Consider the following 18,596-nt stretch of genomic DNA (forward strand, 5'->3'; position numbering starts at 1 on the left):
ATAATTCTACTTTTGTTGAGAAAAAAACATTACAAGGATTTTAACAAACTATGTTGCAGATTCCTACCTTTTGTTATTCTGAAGAAATCCCTGTGTGTTTGTCTGTGTCCATGTGGAAAATGTATCTAATAGGAGTGGTTTCAAAATTATCAATCAGCTGCTGCACCTGCAGGTCTCTAATGAGAGAAAATTGCAGGGTCTGCCTCCCTTTAGATGTGATTGGGAATATTTCACTAAAAATGAAATTTTTGCTGCAGAGGATGCCAAAAATCTGACTTGCATCTTATATGATGATCAGTGAGCCAATCGCAGCACAAGCAGAAAATGGTGTTTCTGGGGGGCGTTCTGTACGCAATCCGTGTACCTCCAGGTCGCCATATTGCATTGCATTTTACAGGAAATTACAGAGCTGCTGATTGAAAAGGAAAGGTAATTTTTAATAACTTTCAGTTACAATGGCTTGTGTAGCAATTGTATACGTTATATTATTATTTTTTTTATTTGCTATTTTTTCCCCACAAAAATGGAGTTACTATTTAATTTACTGTGTGTTGCTATAATTAATATTCACCCTTTGGCCTTGATGTGCCAGGGATTGTGGTGATGCCCAGAAAGTCACTGGCACTGGGAACAGGGGACCAGGGGACCCTATATTTGGGGGGGGGGGTAAGCTGTACACAAGTTTGCCTTTGTTCCCCTCCATTGGCAACAGCCATTTTCTGTATTTGCTGAAATTGTTTTTAGCTTAAAAAAATAGAAAACAAATGTGGTCAACACATTTATGCACTGTTAGGTTGTGCTACATTTTTAGTCTTGGGTTCAATCATTGATTAACAGATGTCTTCATATCAGTGGTTGCTGTATAATCTTTTGCTGGGCAATGCAAAATACTTTTTTTTTTTCTGAATACACACGATTGCCCCCCCCCCCCCAAAAAAAAAAAAAGTACACACTTGCCTTGGGCAACAAGGGTAATATATTTTATAAAAAATATTTTTTTATGAGTGCCAATAAACATAACAGAATTCAGTGGCAGAGGGTCGGTCTGCTATTGAAACACATTGGTGTGGATGCAAACAAAGACGTTACAGAAAATGACTCTTGTACGGACAAATACGTTAATGTTGACGATTTCACGACATTAGAAAACGCACAGCACTGTCTGTTCCACCAACATAAAGAAAAGGCGTTACACTCATCAAGCTCACAAAATGTTGCTCACATGCTTCTTGCAAAGACAGAACATTATCTCTTTATTTAGTAAATAGCTGACTTGGTGACAATCCCGAATGCTGAGGGCATTCTGCGCAGGGACGGGGTGTTTCTTCTGTACCCATAGAGTCCATTGTAGCCGATTACAGGTTTGACGGACGACAAGAACTGACCATGACCGCTGGTGTGTTCTGCTGAGTGACCTGGGACATGACAGGCATATTGATAAGGCGGTGCGCCATACGGAGGATCACAAGCCTCACATTTGATCAGACCAACAGATGTCAATACAGAAAAGTCTATGATAATATAAATTATTCTTTAAATCTAATCTCCAGGCAGATATGGAAGGCACACTTTAAAAACACTCTGTAATTATTAATCATTGTATTTTTGAAAATGCTACCTGAATGTGACTTGGTATTAGCCTCTTGCAGTCCACTGTACAGCAGAGTTCAGCAAGGGGGAGAGAGAAGCAGCACAAGTAGGTGTATTGCACTGCAAGTATGCTGATTGGAAGAGAATGCAGAGTAACAGAAAGATGAGCTCATCAATGTGCTTGTAGGCAGGTGCAGTCTGCTTTCTCTACTCCATGTGGCGCTCAAACCACAGCGACACTGCAGAGGGAGAGCAAGTCAAGAGGAACCTGGTTCCTCACTACGGTTTCCTGGGTCACTGGAGCAACTATCTGATTGGATGCTGGCACCCCATGTGACTCGGGTGGCCATCTTGGGTCTAGCAGAATCTAAGACCCTTGCACCCGGGCTTGGCGCACATTTCACATGTGAGTAGTGTAGAGACAGGCCACGTCTATCAGTGACAATGCTAAGCATTAGGGAGAGGTTCCTGAGGAGTAGGGACAGCGCAGGGACATGCAGTCCTTCCTGGAAGCCTCCGACCGTACGCAGAGCATGGAAATGCAATTATTTTAGTAAATATAAACTGCTAAATATATTTTCTCATCAGCAGTATATAACAGTCTTGTGACTTCTATTAGTGAATGATTAAAGTGTGTAGCAGGAGTTTTTATTCTCCTCTGATTGTCCTATGAAGTTGCAGGACCCCTGACCCTCTGTTTGAGCAGTGCGGATTGGCCCTGTACTGATCAAATGCACTCTCCCAAGAAAAAAATCACTTCTCTAGCAATACACACCAAACTGAGCATGTGCAGAGTGCCCTCAAGGCTTTGTTCTAACAGGAGGTGGTTTGGGGACTGTGGAAGAAGGGGAGAATCAGAGAAGATAGGATCAAACAGCATTTTTACACAATGCGCAAGACTAACCTCTTCGATTCCACAGTGTATAACAGGCATGGTTTACTGCATATACAGACTGTTTTTACTTTTGTGGGTTTAGTAACACTTTACATTTCAATACAGTTCTGTTGTCTGCAACAGGACTTTGAGTGTTTACTGCAGCAGCGCCTCCCTGCATGCTGCTTGCTTCTCCATCACTGTCCAGTCACAGTGTGGGAGTGTGGAAAGCGAACCTGTAAGTGAACGTGAAACTGCAGCAGATAAAGAGCTGCTTCCCTACCTCACCAAACAGAATTGTGCTGTATGGCAGAGTTTTGTACATTTTAGGAATGATGGGCAGAAAGATATAAACTTTACGGCAGATAAAACAGCTCTTGTATATTTATATTTTATTTGCGTATTGCTTGGAGTTCAGGTTTAAAGAAAAGCAGGGCTGCCATTTCTGATGTCTTCTAAAATTGCTAGTTGCCTGGCTCCCACTGGCTTCAATAGTTTTGGAGTCACTGACCTGATACAAATATGCAGCAAGTGATGTCAGAGTGAGGTCATAATTTCTAAACTGCATGTTTGTTCGAGGCCAGTGACTTGGAAAATACTGAAACCATTGGATCAGTATGAAACCGGGTTAGTAATACAGTACAGGGGTTAATGGAAATATATAACAAGGAGCATTCGTTTATAAAAACTATTTAAAAGAAGAATTGTCGCTATTTCTATTTTACATTATTGAGTTCCCGATGGGATTGCAGACATGTCTCTACTCTCTCTGCTTTCTTCTTGCCGGTGCTTGCCGTATACAATTGCTGGGAGCCGGAGACAGGAGGATAAAAACACAGCGCAACTGCACATTTTTAATGCCCCCCAACCAATAGTCTAGACAACGGATCTCAGGAAGGATGGTCGGCACTTAATATATCATCCAAAAATAATCTTCCTTTTATTGGAAACACATGTACAAAATCGTTGTAAAACAACAAACGTGTTTCGGCTGTGGGGCCTTAATCGTGGCTGATATAAAATGACATAACCAACATTTAAATAGTGCACTAAAAGTTCACATGCCCAAATAAAAAAAAGAAAACAGACCATATAGTGTATTTCCTGCAATATGAAGTGTGTAAAGTGCTGTATGTGGGTTGCACAATGCGACCCTTGCGTTAGAATATTTTGGAACATTTTTGTGACAGTTTGAACACCAACATCAGGAATATCTCAAATGTGTCCAAACATTTTGGAGACATACACAATGGATATATGTCTTCCTTCTCTTTCTGTGGCGTGGAGAGGGTCTTACCTGCAGGTAGAAGAGGGGATAGGTATTGGAATGTGAAGTGCGTTGGATACAAAGGTGCAGACCCGCATCCCTCAGGGTTTAAATCACAGATGGGATGTGGATTTTTTTTCTAATATGTCGGCAGCTTTTGTGCTTCTAATATGTACCGTATATACTCGAGTATAGGCCGACCCGAATATAAGCCGAGGCCCCCAATTTACCCCCAAAAAAACTGGCAAACTTATTGACTCGTGTATAAGCCGAGGGTGAGACATGCCTGTCCATCCCTGTGTGTGTGTCCGTCCATCCCTGTGTGTCCGTCCATCCCTGTGTGTCCGTCCATCCCTGTGTGTCCGTCCATCCATCCCTGTGTGTGTGTGTGTCCATCCATCCATCCCTGTGTGTGTGTGTCTCCATCCATCCATCCATCCCTGTGTGTGTGTGTCTCCATCCATCCATCCCTGTGTGTGTCTCCATCCATCCACCCATCCCTGTGTGTGTCTCCATCCATCCATCCACCCATCCCTGTGTGTGTGTGTATCCGTGTGTGTGTGTGTATCCGTGTGTGTGTGTGTGTGTGTGTGTGTGTGTGTGTGTGTGTGTGTGTGTGTGTGTCCAGCCTACCTTTGTCCCGAGCCTCCGTCCCGTGCCTTGCCTCCTTGCCTCCGTTCCGTCCCGTGCCGTGCCTTGCCGTCGTGTCGTGCCTTGCCTTGCCTCCGTCCCGTCCCGTCCCGTCCCGTGCCGTGCCGTGCCTTGCCTTGCCTTGCCTTGCCTTGCCTTGCCTTGCCTTGCCTCCGTCCCGTGCCCTCTTCGGCGGCCATTGTAAAATTCAAAAGCCGCGCCTCCTCCTTCGCCTGTGATAGGCGGAACACTGAATTTCCCAGCAGCCTGTGTTCCGCCTATCACTGACGTCGTATCATCCTCGTCCGTAGTACGAGGATGATACGATGTCCGTGATAGGCGGAACACAGGCTGCTGGGAAATTCAGTGTTCCGCCTATCACAGGCGAAGGCGGAGCCGGAGGCGCGGCTTTTGAATAGAATGGCCGCTGTCTGTCTGCTCGACACGCTGATCGAGCGGGCAGACAGCGATGACTCGAGTATAAGCCGAGGGGGGCACTTTCAGCCTCAAAAAAGAGGCTGAAAATCTCGGCTTATACTCGAGTATATACGGTACACTAAGAATATGTGCATTTATATGCAGTTATATCAATAGGAGCTTTTAATTAATTTATCATTTATAACTTTATTATATTATGCTGGAGCATACAACATAGTGATCTTAAGGATATTCTTCTTTTTCAATTTTTCCACTTGCTCTATGATCGCATGAGCCATTCTTCTGTTCCTTTTGTGTTTTGTTTATAGTATATTGTATTTTAATTCACGTGTGTTTTTGGTTATGTGACCTTTTAGTGCACTATTTAAAGGTTGGTTATGTCACTTTATATCAGCCATGATTAAGGCCTGACGGCCAAAAGGCATTGGCTGTTTTACAGCGATTCTACATGCGTTTTCAATAAAGGAAGATCATTTTTGGATACTATTCCGAGTGCCGACCATCACTCCTGTGATCCATGTGTTATAGAGCAGTGGTCATCAACCCTGTCCTCAGGGCCCACTAAGGCCCCTTCCACACGGGACGGATCCATAATGATCCGCCCCGCGATGATCCGCTTGCTGAGCGGGGATCGCTCCGTTGTCCCCGCTGAGCCGGCGGATAACAGGGCAGTCCCCGCACACTGTGCAGGGACCGCCCTGTCAGCTCCCTGCTCTCCTCTATGGAGGATCGGATGAGCACGGACCGTCTGTCCGTGTTCATCTGATCCGCTCTGCAGACGGATAGAAAAATAGGATTTTCCTCCATCTGCAGAATCGGACAATTGCGGAGGCAGACGATATCGGGTGTCTGCGGATGTTCATCCGCATGAATGAATGAATGAAATACTTATATAGCGCACAATGCGAACTGAATCGCCTCTAGGCAGACACCCGCTATCCCATAAGGATGCATGTATGTCCATATTTCATCCACAAATGGATGGATGAAATACAGACATACGGTCCGCATGTGTGAAAGGGCCTAACAGGCCAGGTTTGCAAGATAACTGAAATACATCACAGATGATATTTTCTGCTCAGTGATTTCAGTAATCTAATCTGCATCTCCCCAAGGTAATACATAAAACCTGGCCTGTTAGTGGGCCCTGAGGACAGGGTTGATGACCACTGTTATAGAGGTATTAGCAACCTCAGAGTCTGAGCACGAGGTGTCTAAACAAGGCCTGAGATGCCACATGCTGGAAGCTGAAGTCATGCTTATGGTGGAAGCGTCATTTAATCTAATGAGGAGAGAATGAGGTTGCTTGGGAAGGCTCAAGAGTAGAAAGAGCTCAGGATGGGTGTTAATAGTTTAGTGATCATCGTAAGTGGAAGAATAAGCTCCATAAATGTAGGAAAGCTCATCAGTTACCCCCCCCCCCCCCCCATATAGTCCTACATAGACCAGTTTCTTTGGCAAACCCTAGAAATGCCAGATTGCCCATCCACAAAGTAGTCCTGGAGCTCTGAATACTCCCCACATGGTAGGGGTTAGCCCCCAATTGACCAATCACCAGTACTGTCACATCTGTGAAAGGAAAGAATATCCCCCATAATGCCAGGTATGTCACTTCACTTACCCAGGTATATATGAGAGCCAGGGGGAGTGTATGGAATTTAGGTATAAGTAACCGCAGGGGCTGGCGTTTAAGTGAACCAGTTGCTTTGCCCTGCATGGACCATCTTTGGGTGATCTCATCTATGACTTTTATAAGGAAATCAAAGGTTGGTCTTGCCTCTACCCCAGCTCTCTATTGGTCATCAAGATTAACCGTCTATCATATTGATGGACCAATAAGGTGTTGCAGGAGGTGGGAAGGGTGGATTGCAGACCTCTCACTTGATTAACATACCTGACCCGCTATTATTCCGGCTCAGTAGGTAGAAAGCAGCGGCGCCTTTGTACTGGAATCGGTCAGCCAGTTCACCATAAGTTGATGTGCCTCCATTTGACTGCAAAGAAATAGAAGAAAGAGTTTTTCACATGAAACCCCAATGAGAGGTGCATGGAAATGAAAATCTCAAAATCTTTCATTCAGAAATGTAGATACCGTATGATTAAACATCAATAACCCGGAGCTCAGGGTCAGCTTAACACATTGACGTAGTCAAAGAACACTAAACATACATATTTGAGATGGCAAACAGAGACACCATTTGAAATCATGTCTCTATCACCATCTGGTCCTAGTCTCATTATTTCACATGTACAATAGATTTAATACTTCCTGAAACATTTTCATGCATTTACAGATATCTAAACCACAGCAAAAAAGGCATACAAAAGAAATAAAAATATCATACTTTCTTATAAGTCATACTGAACCCAACAATCAAATTCCCCTATGGCTCGCTTAAGAAAATGTCTGGAGCCAGGTGGGATGAGCTTGGTGGTCAAACAATGTGCATTATTATCAATGACAAAAAAACCTTATAAAGGTAAAATGGAATAATATAAAGTACTGTATATATTCATGTTTTTTCTTATTTTTTGAAGGCCAATAACATTTCTTTAAGTAACTATTGAAGTCATCACTAATAGTTGGTGAGGCGAACTGCAAGGAATCTATGTATGCAAATTCCTAACAGATATTGGGTAAATGCAGCACCGAGATTTATAGCCCCAGTCAGAGGCAAACAGCATGTATACACGGTGCCGAGCTGGATGAATCTCTAACTCTATACACAGTTTGCTTCCCGCCAGTCTGGGTCTAAAGGAGACCCAGCACCGCCAATTTAAAACAGGCCGGTGGGGTTGGTGCCTGTTGACATCACACAGTGCTCCTGATAGGCAGTGGGGTTTTTGAAATGGCTTATGTATGTTTTTATTGATGCAATTTTAATAAAAAGCTTTTACATACTACACTATAAGAGCTTCTCTCTCTGTCCTGTTTATGTTACGGCAATGCTTTATATTGGCGGTACTGAGTATTTGGAGACTGGCGGGGAGGGAGCTGTGCTCAGAGGGAGTTGTTGAGTAGTTGAGTTATTTGCATCATTCATCACTTTATCATCATTTTAATTTTAGGTGCTACATTTATGCCCCGTACACACAAGTGGATTTTCCGTCTGAAAAATCTTGGATGGTTTTTCCAATGGAATTCCGCTCAAGCTCAGCTTGCATACACACGGTCACACAAACATTTGCTGAACTTTTCGACCGTCAAGAACGCGGTGACGTGCAACACTACAACGAGCCGAGAAAATTAAGTTCAATACTTCAGAGCATGCATTAAATTGTTTCTGAGCATGTGTAGGAATTTTGCACGTCGGAATTGCTACAGACAATCCGAATTTCTGATCTGAACTTTTTCCGACTGAAAAATTGAGAACCTGCTCTCAAACTTTTGCTGGCGGAAATTTAGTCAGCAAAAGTCTGATGGAGCACACACCAGGGTTGCATTTTCAGACAAGAAGCTCTCATCTGTCTTTTTCTGGCCGAAATTCCAATCGTGTGTACACGGCATTACACTAATACAATTTTTTTGTTGCAGACATAATGTTTTTGGAACTCGTATATCAATTTTTTTGCTAGTGATTAACTTTACTCTCTATGCAGAACTTTTCTCTTTTGTTTATGGTAGTGTTTGGGTACAGACTTCCTTCCCTTTCTGAGGATCTCCTTTTCCCCACCTGCACATTTTACTCTTTTTCTCACACTCCTCTCCCTGACTCCACACTCCTCTCCCTGACTCCACACTCCTCTCCCTGTCTACATATTTCTGTCCCTGGCTCCACACTCCTCTCCCTGTCTCCATACTCCTCTCTCTGCCTCTGCCTGATCTCCCTGCTTCCACACTCCTTTCTCTGCTTCCACGCTCCTCTCTCTGCCTCCTCTTTCTGTTTCTATGCTCCTCTCTCTGCTTCCACGCTCCTCTCTCTGCTTCCACGCTCCTCTCTCTGCTTCCACGCTTTTCTCTCTGCTTCCATGCTCTTCCCTCTGTTTCCACGTTCCTCTCTCTGCATCCTCTCTCTGGCTCCACACTCCTCTCTCCGCTTACACGCTCCTCTCTCTACTTCGACGCTCCTCTCTGTGCTTCCACGCTCTTCTCGCTGCCCCTTTTCTCTGCTTTCACCCTCCTCTCTCTGCTTCCACGCTCCTCTCTCTGCCTCCTCTCTCTGCCTCCACAATCCTCTCTCTGCTGCCACGCTCCTCTCTCTGCCTCCATGCTTCTCTCTCTGCCTCCACGCTCTTCTCGCTGCTTTCATGCTCCTCTCTCTGCCTTCTCTCTCTGCTTCCACGCTCTTCTCTCTGCCTCCTCTCTCTGCTTCCACACTCCTTTCTCTGCCTCCACGCTCCTCTCTCTGCCTCCACGCTCCTCTCTCTGCCTCCATGCTTCTCTCTCTGCCTCCACGCTCCTCTCTCTGCCTCCTCTCTCTGCTTCCACAATCCTCTCTCTGCCTCCTCTCTCTGCCTCCATAATCCTCTCTCTGCCTCCTCGCTCCTCTCTCTGCCTCCATGCTCCTCTCTCTGCCTCCATGCTCCTCTCTCTGCCTCCATGTTCCTCTCTCTGCTTCCACGCTCCTCTCTCTGCTTCCACATTCCTCTCTCTGCCTCCACGCTCCTCTCTCTGCCTCCACGCTCCTCTCTCTGCCTCCACGCTGCTCTCTCTGCCTCCTCTCTCTGCCTCCTCTCTCTGCCTCCACGCTCCTCTCTCTGCCTCCACGCTAATCTCTCTGCTTCCACGCTCTTAGCTTTGCCTCCAAACTGTTGTCCTTTCCTCTACACTTCTGTCCCTGCTTCCACTCCTCCCTGTCTGTTTTCACATTCCATTCTCTGTCTCCAGCCTCCTCTTCTTGTCCACATTCTTCTCTTTCAGCTTCCAAACTCCTTTGTTTTTGTTACTTTGCTGTAATGAATAATTTACATTTTAAAAAGTGCATGGTCTACCTATATATGTCCTATCCCTGCCAACAAATTGCAAGCAAGTCTAGTATGCACATTATGTGTTGTAGGTTTGACACATCCTCTTTACTGAGCGCATCTCTAAAATAGTCTGCTAGAGGAACACACAATGGGGGTTATTTACTAAAGGAAAATCCACTTTGCACTACAAGTGCACTTGGAAGTAAAGTCACTGTAGATCCGAGGGGGACATGCAAGGAAAATAAAAAACAGCATTTTAGCTTGCACATGATTGGATAAAAAAATCAGCAGAGCTTCCCCTCATTTCAGATCTACCCCTTAGATTCAGAGCGACTGCACTTCCAAGTGCACTTGCAGTGCAAAGTGGATTTGGCTTTCGTAAATAACCCCCAATGTGTTTGCATAAGGAAAAGACTTTCCCCAGATGGCCAGGCCCCCTAAAGCCCCCCGCCCACTTTCCATACGTAGGCTACATTCACACTGGCGATTAGAGCTGGGGGAAATTATAGTGGCCGTTCCTCCTGCAGCTCCCAGCGGATGAGTGCAGCTGCCGGCCCCGTTCACTATAATGACAGTTCGTACATTTTGCCTGTGTCCAGTAGCGATCACCACAGGTAGAGGGACCTGCAAATAGGTACTAGTTATGTCACAAATGACAGGAGGAACATTTTCCTGACGCAGCTGCAAAGCATCACAATTAATCGCTACAGCTAAAAGGGGGGGGTAGTTGAGGGGCGCTAAAAACTTAGCACAACTGCAGGGTTTTACCACCCCCTCAATTGCTAGAGTAAACAAACCCTTAAATATTACATAGCTGGTTAAAAAAAGCAAAGCTACAGGTCAGACCTCAAGGAGGTGCAGAAAGGAGGGATGGAGCAGATGGAAGCCTTTACTCACCTGTCCAGTTTTCTTCAGTACTGGTGGCACAGGCCTGGCCAGGAAATAGCCACGTACATGGTAGTCCTTCTGTGAATTGTACGGCGGGATAACAGAGCCAAGCTTCGGTAAGGAGACGCTGTAGTCTTTAGAAATACGCTCAACAGCCACACAATCCAAGACAAACCTCTTCTCCCTCATCTGGATTTCAGCAAGAGAAGGAGAAGGGGCGAAGCGACTCAAATGCCAGGATTTGATCCTCCTGGGAGATGGAGCTGACTCAGCCATTGGCACAGCTTGGAATGTGAAGTGTGAAGAGATCTGCAGGTCTACCTGCCTCCTGCTCAATGCACAATGGAATGGAATGGAATGCACAGCACAGCTGAGGAGGGGTTGCTAGGAACACACAGAAACAAAAGTACAGGAGGCTTTCATCAACAATGACCCTTCAGTCACCATTAGCTTCCCGAGCAACACTCACATACACAAAGTCCGACACCTCACTACTGGCCAGACAACTTCTCTTCCACTTCCCTTTGAAATAATAATAATAATTATAATATCATGTTGGCACTTCCTAATCAACATAAATAATTGTAATATTAGCTCTAAATACAACCGGGCCATAGGTGCGTTTTTCCTTCCTGCAACCACGGAAATAAAATCGCTTGATAACCCCATCTGTACAGTCAGTGGAGCTATTGTGTTCACCCGAGTGGGGGAGGGTACTGGCAATAATTGCATGTAAAATCTGACATGCTGGTTGTACCCAAGTTGATTGATAGATCTACCTGGGTACAATTGGCCTGCCCATACATACAAAAAAAGGGGAGACAATGGGGTTGATTTACTAAAAGCAAATTCACTTTGCACTGCAAGTACACATGTAAGTGCAGTCGCTGTAGATCTGAGGGGAAGCACTGAAATGAGGGGAAGCTCTGCTAATTTTATCATTCAATCATGTGCAAGCAAAAATGCTGTTTTTTATTTTCCTTGCATGTCCTCCTCGGATCTACAGCTACTGCACTTCCAAGGGCACTTGTAGTGCAAAGTGGATTTGCTTTTAGTAAATAAACCCCAATGTCTACCAAGACAGTCACAAAGTAGGACACTCTGGTTAAATAAAAAACACAGCTTTAATTAGAAAATTAGCACCATTACAAAAATTAGTAACCAATAATACCTTCACCAACCACAACTAAAATAAAGACAACGTTGTCTAAGATCAGGGTGTGCAGCTGCGCAAACACCCATACACTCAGCCACTCACTCTTATAAACTGCTCATATAGACACAATCCAGCAGATAGAGGTCCATGATGAACCGGCTGCGATTCCAAATGTTTATGGCCAGCTTTAATGACTCAGAGAACGCTCCATTCACACTTGAATGGCCCCAAAGTTGTGCGACTTTGGAGTGCAACTTTGATGCAACTTTCGATGTGTGCGACTTGGATGTGACTTGTCCCTCTGCAAAATCAGACCCACTGTTGCAAGTAAAACATTCAGGTGCAACTTTCCTGCAACTTTTGAGGGTTAACATTAAAGTCTATGGCCCTCAAGTTGCATGAAAGTCAGACCAAAGTAGTGCATGAACTACTTTGAAGTTGCTGTGACTTTAAAGAGGAAGTAAAGCCTGGAAAAAACAAAAACAAAATACACCCTGCAAGGCAAAGTCATAATGAGTTAGTATGCATAGCATATTAGCTCATTATGAATAACTTACCTGAGATCGAAGCCTTCTGGGTATCGCGGCTCTGACGCTATGACTGGCCGGGGCTGCGATGACGTCACTCTGGCGCATGCGCACAGGAGCTGTCGGTAATGGCACGTTCACCTTTCCTTGCGGCGCGCTCAGTGCACCTGCGCCGTTGTCTACGGCGCGCATGCGCTTTAGTCAGCGGTGCCCGGTTTTTGTAAAATATTTCCTTAACCAAGTAGGTTAAGGAGATATTTTTTGCACCTACAGGTAAGCCTTAATCTAGGCTTACCTGTGGGTTAAAGTGGTCCCAGAGAGTTTACAACCACTTTAAGTCACACATACGTGAATGGTTATCATTGGAAAACATGGGGAATGACTTGTCATGTGACTTTGATGCCCACAGTTGCAAAAGCGTAAATGGGGTGTAACACCCCTCCCTCCCCCATAAACAGTACCATTTCAATTAGTCCATTTATTAATATACAAGATTTATATAGCGTCAACAGTTTGTGCAGTGCTTTACAACATAAGGGTAGACAGTACAGTTACAGTACATTTCTATACAGGAGGAATCAGAGGACTCTACCAGTAATATAAAGGCTGTATTGGGCTTCTTTGGTAACCCATGGTAGGATTCAACGGAGTGATTTCAGCTAAATTTTGTCAAAACTGAAACTTTTGATTTCACTCACTGGTCTCCTTTTATAGGGGGTGGGGGTTTTGGTGTATTAAGTGCAGTTTAGTTTATTTCATTTAGGGCCCATTTACTTCTATGAGCTATGGTGGTATTCATTTTGAATGGCGTTGCAACATACCATGGCAATGCACATGCATTGCAGCATGCTGCAACACACAATAGTGCTTGTGGTTTATTGCGTTAAAAATGTTCTGGCATGTAAAATTTCTGGGACGTTCCGCTGCTTTGGCAGCCCATTGATTTCAAAGGACTGCCCTAATGCAACACAGTTGGGGTAATTTACGAAAGGAAAATCCACTTTGCACTACAAGTGCACTTGAAAGTGCAGTCGCTGTAAATCTGAGGGGGACATGCAAGGAAAATAAAAAAACAGCATTTTAGCTTGCACATGATTGGATGATAAAATCAGCAGAGCTTCCTCTCATTTCAGATCATCCCCTCAGATTTACAGCGACTGCACTTCCAAGTGCACTTGTAGTGCAAAGTGGATTTGGCTTTCGTAAATAACCCCCAATGTCAATTAGTCAGTCCCCCACCCCCGGCATCAGTTCGTTTTCAGATTGACCGCTGCACTATCACAGTCCCATTATAAGTCGCTGATCGCCGCCATTAGTAGTATAAAAAAAATCCCAGTATATACACTATAGTGTGTAGGCTCTATAACTGTTACACAACCCAATCAATAAACACTTATTGGGATTATTATTTTTATCAAAAACATGTAGCAGAAAGCATTTTGGCCAAAATTTATAAAGAAATGTGATTTTTTTTTATTCCTTAATTGGATATTTTTTATAGCAAAAAAAGTAAAAAAATATATATATTTTTTTTTAATTTCTTCCTTTTTTTGTTTATCAAAAAATAAAAAACTCAGTGGTTATCAAATACCACAAAAAAAAGCTCTATTTGTGTGAAAAAAAATCTAAATTTTGTTTGGGTACAGCGTTGCATGACCACGCAATTACCAGCTTAGGCTGGGTTCATACCTATGTGAATTGGATGTGGTTTTGGCCGCATCCAATTCACATGACAGGAGATTGTGACCGGCTCTCAATGGAGCCAATTCACACATCTCCGTGGCAGCTGTGGAGTGGATTGCACAAGGGTCCTGTGCGTCTTTGGCTCTATTTCAGGTTCAAATTCAAGCAAATATTCGGGCCTGATTCATCCCTGAAACAGAGAAACGGGGGCGCACCGGACCCCTTGCTTTTCGCCGCATGCGTATTAGGTGTGAACCCAGCTTGATGCAACGGCCGGTGCTGATAATTTTCTGAATGTGATGCATCTCCCTGTATTATCTAAAATTACTACATCTGACTGTCAGTCGTGGCCTTATGGCCCTTTCATCTTTGAAGTTCAAGGCCAGTGTAAAGAATAATGATCTCCATACTGGCTGTCACTGCTCACAAAGCCTCCGAAAACCACTAAATAAATATTGTGCCGGTATGAGCAACACTTGACCGTGACTTAATGTAGAGTGTAGATTAGGAGGGAGCGTGAGTCAACGGCCGATCAAACTCATTAACCAGGGCGGCCTCATGGAAAACAGTTTCATTGCATTATTTCAAAGGTTGAGCTGGATTTCCAAGGCTGAGCGTGGCCGAGAAAATAAACAACGTGGCAAAGATCAAATAAAAACAGTAACTGATAATCAGAAGTCGTACAAAACATGTAAAAGCTATTTATTTCAAGAGTGAAAATTGCTATTAAAGAGAACCAGTCATGATTGTGAAGGAAAATTGTTTGATTCTGCGCAGTGGAAGATTTAAGTACTAGCAAAAAATAATATAATTTAAATAAATGTGTAAAATCAAATTACATATATAAAGAACTGCTGCCCCTACTGATTACTCCCACCTAAGTGGGGTAGAAAGATGAGAAAAAGAAAATAGAGGTAGGTGTGGCACTGTTCATTTAAATAGCTTAAATAATTAGTGATATAATGATGTAATGATTAATTAATATAGCTTGTGAAAAATACAAATAAAAATGAAAATAGAAATAAAATCTATTGTATGTAATGATATAGATGTTGAAAAATGCTGAAAAAATGCACAAAATTATAATATAAGATGTAATACTACACACAAAATGCACACAATCAATCCATAGAAAATGGTGAATAAATATAAAAAAAGTCCATGATTGCGTGAAAAAATGCTAAATTAATGATATATCTCAAACGAGATCAGATGTTTACAACGTGAATATACTAATACAATTTAAAATTTTAATATAAAACAAATATAAAAGTTCATAATCCCAAAAAGATTAAGTAGATGAAAGTACTTTGTGCCGGTGAAGGAAAAAAATCCCTCCGCTGCTCTAGTTTGTGTTTGAATGATTGTGCCTATGGCCGAATAAAGTCCAAAACTGATAAATTATGCATTTGGCTTACTTGTGAAAGATATTTTCATGATATTTTGATATATTTACTGCTTTTGTCTGATACCTTAGCTCAGCCATTCTCAACCAGGGTTCCCCCAGAGGTTGCTAGGGGTTCCTTGAGCTGTGGCTCATCTAATGATGCCTGCAGAGGTCCAAGTCCAAGACCACTTGGCTGAGCCAGTGTGTGAGTGGGGCCAAGAGTTTGGTACCAAAGAGAATGATACTGTTATTATTTGGTGAATTATTAGCCACAAATAATACATAGAAGACTTACTCAAAAGTCCAAAACAATATGGCACAAAGCCTTGATACCATTGGAACTTGGGTACATAAGCTCCTGACAATGTTGGCAATGCTTTAACACAGTTTCTGCACTTGAGCAGACACTTGGATAGGGCTTACATTACCAGACCAGCATCTGAGTGAAGGGGGTGGCTGGTAGGCAGAGCAGTGATGTAGTCACACTTGGTAGACTGGTACAAAGATCACTGTCCCAACTTTCTAGAGTCCCTAGATAGCGGAGCCAGAAGTGGAATCCCTGCTCTGTTCCTTGACAGGAACCTCCCCTTAGCACTAATTACACTGTCCCCAGCCAGCAGGACTCTAGCCACTTTGCCAAACGAGTGCCAACTGCAGTGGGACAGTGCTATTTATTAGCATTGCCCTCACGTAAAGTGTTACTAAACCCACGACAGTAAAATCAGTCTGTATATGCAGTAAAACATGCTGGTTATACTCACTGTGGAACCTAAGGGGTTAATCCTCTGCATTGTGTAAAAAGGCTGTTTTATACTGTCTCCTCTGATCCTCCCCTTCTTCCACTATCCCCAATCCATCTCCTGATAGAACAGAGCCCTATGAGGCACATGCTCAGTTTTGTATGTATTGCTAGGGAGATTTTTTTTCTTCTTTTCTTCAGGACAGGGCCAATCAGCACTTTTCATACAGAGGGTCAGGGGTCCTGCAGCTTCATAGGACAGTCAAAATAGAATGAAAACTCCTCCTTCAAGACTGCTATATACTGCTGATGGGAAAATATTTACTAAAACAATTGCATTTCTATGTGGGTTTAGTAACACTTTAAGATGGCCAAGGAGGTCAGCCAGGGCAGCAGCATCCAATCGGACACCTTCTCCTCTGATACCACCAATGGAGGCTTCAAAGTTCCTCTCAACCTCCACTTCCCTCTGCACAGCAGCCAGTTGAACAGAGCCACCTACAGCAGGGAGGATAAACTGCACCTACCTAGACCTGACATGATGCCAATGATCTTACTGGGTGTCTGCTGTTTGACTGCCACTGTATTTGTTTAAGGGTTTTATTCTGCTTTAAATGGGTGGGGGGGGGGGGGGGGGGGGAGCTACTCTGAGCAATTTGAAATGAGAAGAAATCCTATCTGTCCTCACTAAAACAATGCATTTCATGAACATACAATGCAGGAGACCAGCTTTTAGAACTTTAACCCTTTGTTAGGGTTAAACATACAGTTAGGGTAGGAGGACAGACAGTGGTCATATCTATTTTAAGGCTAGGTTCACATTGATGCGATGCGGGAAACACACAGGAATCGCTGCATTTCCCACATAGAAATCGCATTGTGTTCATGCGATCTGCTGCAGGTGTCAACTAAAAGTTAAGGACACCCCAAAAGCAGGTTGTAGAATGCAGTATGATTGGCTGAATTGGAACCCATGGGTATGAACATCCCTGTGATCCGATTCAATTTTCGAGCAGATGCAGTGTGATTTGAGACATACAAAATGATGGGCTCAAATCACACCACACCGAATCACTTGTGATTTGCACAGAAATGCGGTGGAATTTCTGTGCGAATTGCATGTGATATGACCGTGTAAACTGGGGCTAAAACTGATAATGAGATCTGGCAGCACAGACCGGGTTGATTATGGTAAAAATATAGCAGAGGAAAACTTCAGTTTCTGGAAAAGAACAAGTAAAAAAGGTAAAGTTTTTTTTAAATGTTATGTTATGTGAATGAGAACATGTAACAAATATAAAGTAGTACGTCAAAGTAAAACTTCAGTCAGCTTTAAAATATCACAGGGCATTGCCCTCACACAAGCAAATGCCCCCCCCCCCACCTAATCCCCTCCCCCCTAACTGCAAGCAGTTAATAGCTTGTTATGTATAGGGGTATAGGGATACGCAGCAATACTTACCTTATTCCACACTCCTGAAGAATTGTATTAACTGTCCCTCCAAGTGTGACCCAAACTAAATTTACAGGTGCTGCTCAAGGCTCCGTCGGGTCCTCTTATATAGCAACCGCTTGGGGTGCAAACAAGGACTATGTTTGTCCCAGCTCTAGGCATCCAAGGGAAAAGTCCTGGAAGTGGCACATCTCTGCAAAACCTGGTAATAAGGTGTATGACATCCTCAGCCCAGGCTTCAACCAGCCCTTCCCAGCGCGTTTCACTCTCCAGACCTAAACCCTAATGAGCATCTGTGGGGCATCCTCAAATGAAAGGTGGGGGAGCGCAAGGTCTCTAACATCCACCAGCTCCGAGATGTCGTCATGGAGGAGTGGAAGAGGTACTGTGACATACTGAAGCAGAGCATGATCCCCTCCCTTCGGAGACTGGGCTGCAGGACAGTATTCCAACATGATAATGACTCCAAACACACCTCCAAGAAGACTACTGCCTTGCTAAAGAGGCTGAGTGTAAAGGTGATGGACAGGCCAAGCATGTCTCCAGACCTAAACCCTACTGAGCATCTGTGGGTCATCCTCAAATGGAAGGTGGAGGAGCGCAAGGTCTCTAACACCCACCACCTCTGTGATGTCGTCATGGAGAAGTGGAAGAAGACTCCAGTGGCAACCTGTGAAGCTCTGGTGAACGCCATGCCCAAGAGGGTTATGGTAGTGCTGGAAAATAATGGTGGCCACACACAATTTTGACATTTTGGGCCCAATTTGGACATTTTGTCACTTAGGGGTGTACTCACTTTTGTTGCCAGTAGTTTAGACATTAATGGCTGTGTGTTGAGTTATTTTGAGGGGACAGCAAATTTACACTGTAAGCCCCCGTACACACGGTCGGACATTCCGACGGAAAATGTCCGATCGGACCTTGTTGTCGGATAATCCGACCGCATGTGGGCTCCATCTGACTTTTTCCTTCGGAATGTCCGACCAACAAAGTTTGAGAGCTGGATATAAAATTTTCCAACAACATAATCCGATCGTTTGTAGAGAATTCCGATCG

General features: G+C 43.9%; 1 protein-coding gene across 1 annotated transcript; it reads right to left on the reverse strand.

The window, feature by feature from the left end:
* Positions 1-958: 958 nt before the first annotated feature.
* Positions 959-10,955, reverse strand: SPMAP1 (sperm microtubule associated protein 1). The gene is made up of 3 exons (XM_077490963.1): positions 10,605-10,955; positions 6,694-6,793; positions 959-1,415 (listed from the first exon to the last, which is right to left on the reverse strand). The coding sequence occupies exons 1-3, from the start codon at positions 10,869-10,871 to the stop codon at positions 1,258-1,260; spliced, it is 525 nt and encodes a 174-aa protein (XP_077347089.1). The 5' UTR covers positions 10,872-10,955; the 3' UTR covers positions 959-1,257.
* Positions 10,956-18,596: the final 7,641 nt, after the last annotated feature.

This window comes from Lithobates pipiens, unplaced genomic scaffold, assembly GCF_037356315.1.
Source record: "Lithobates pipiens isolate NorthernLeopardFrog02 unplaced genomic scaffold, aLitPip1_a1.2 Scaffold_19, whole genome shotgun sequence".
Lineage (NCBI taxonomy): Eukaryota > Metazoa > Chordata > Amphibia > Anura > Ranidae > Lithobates > Lithobates pipiens.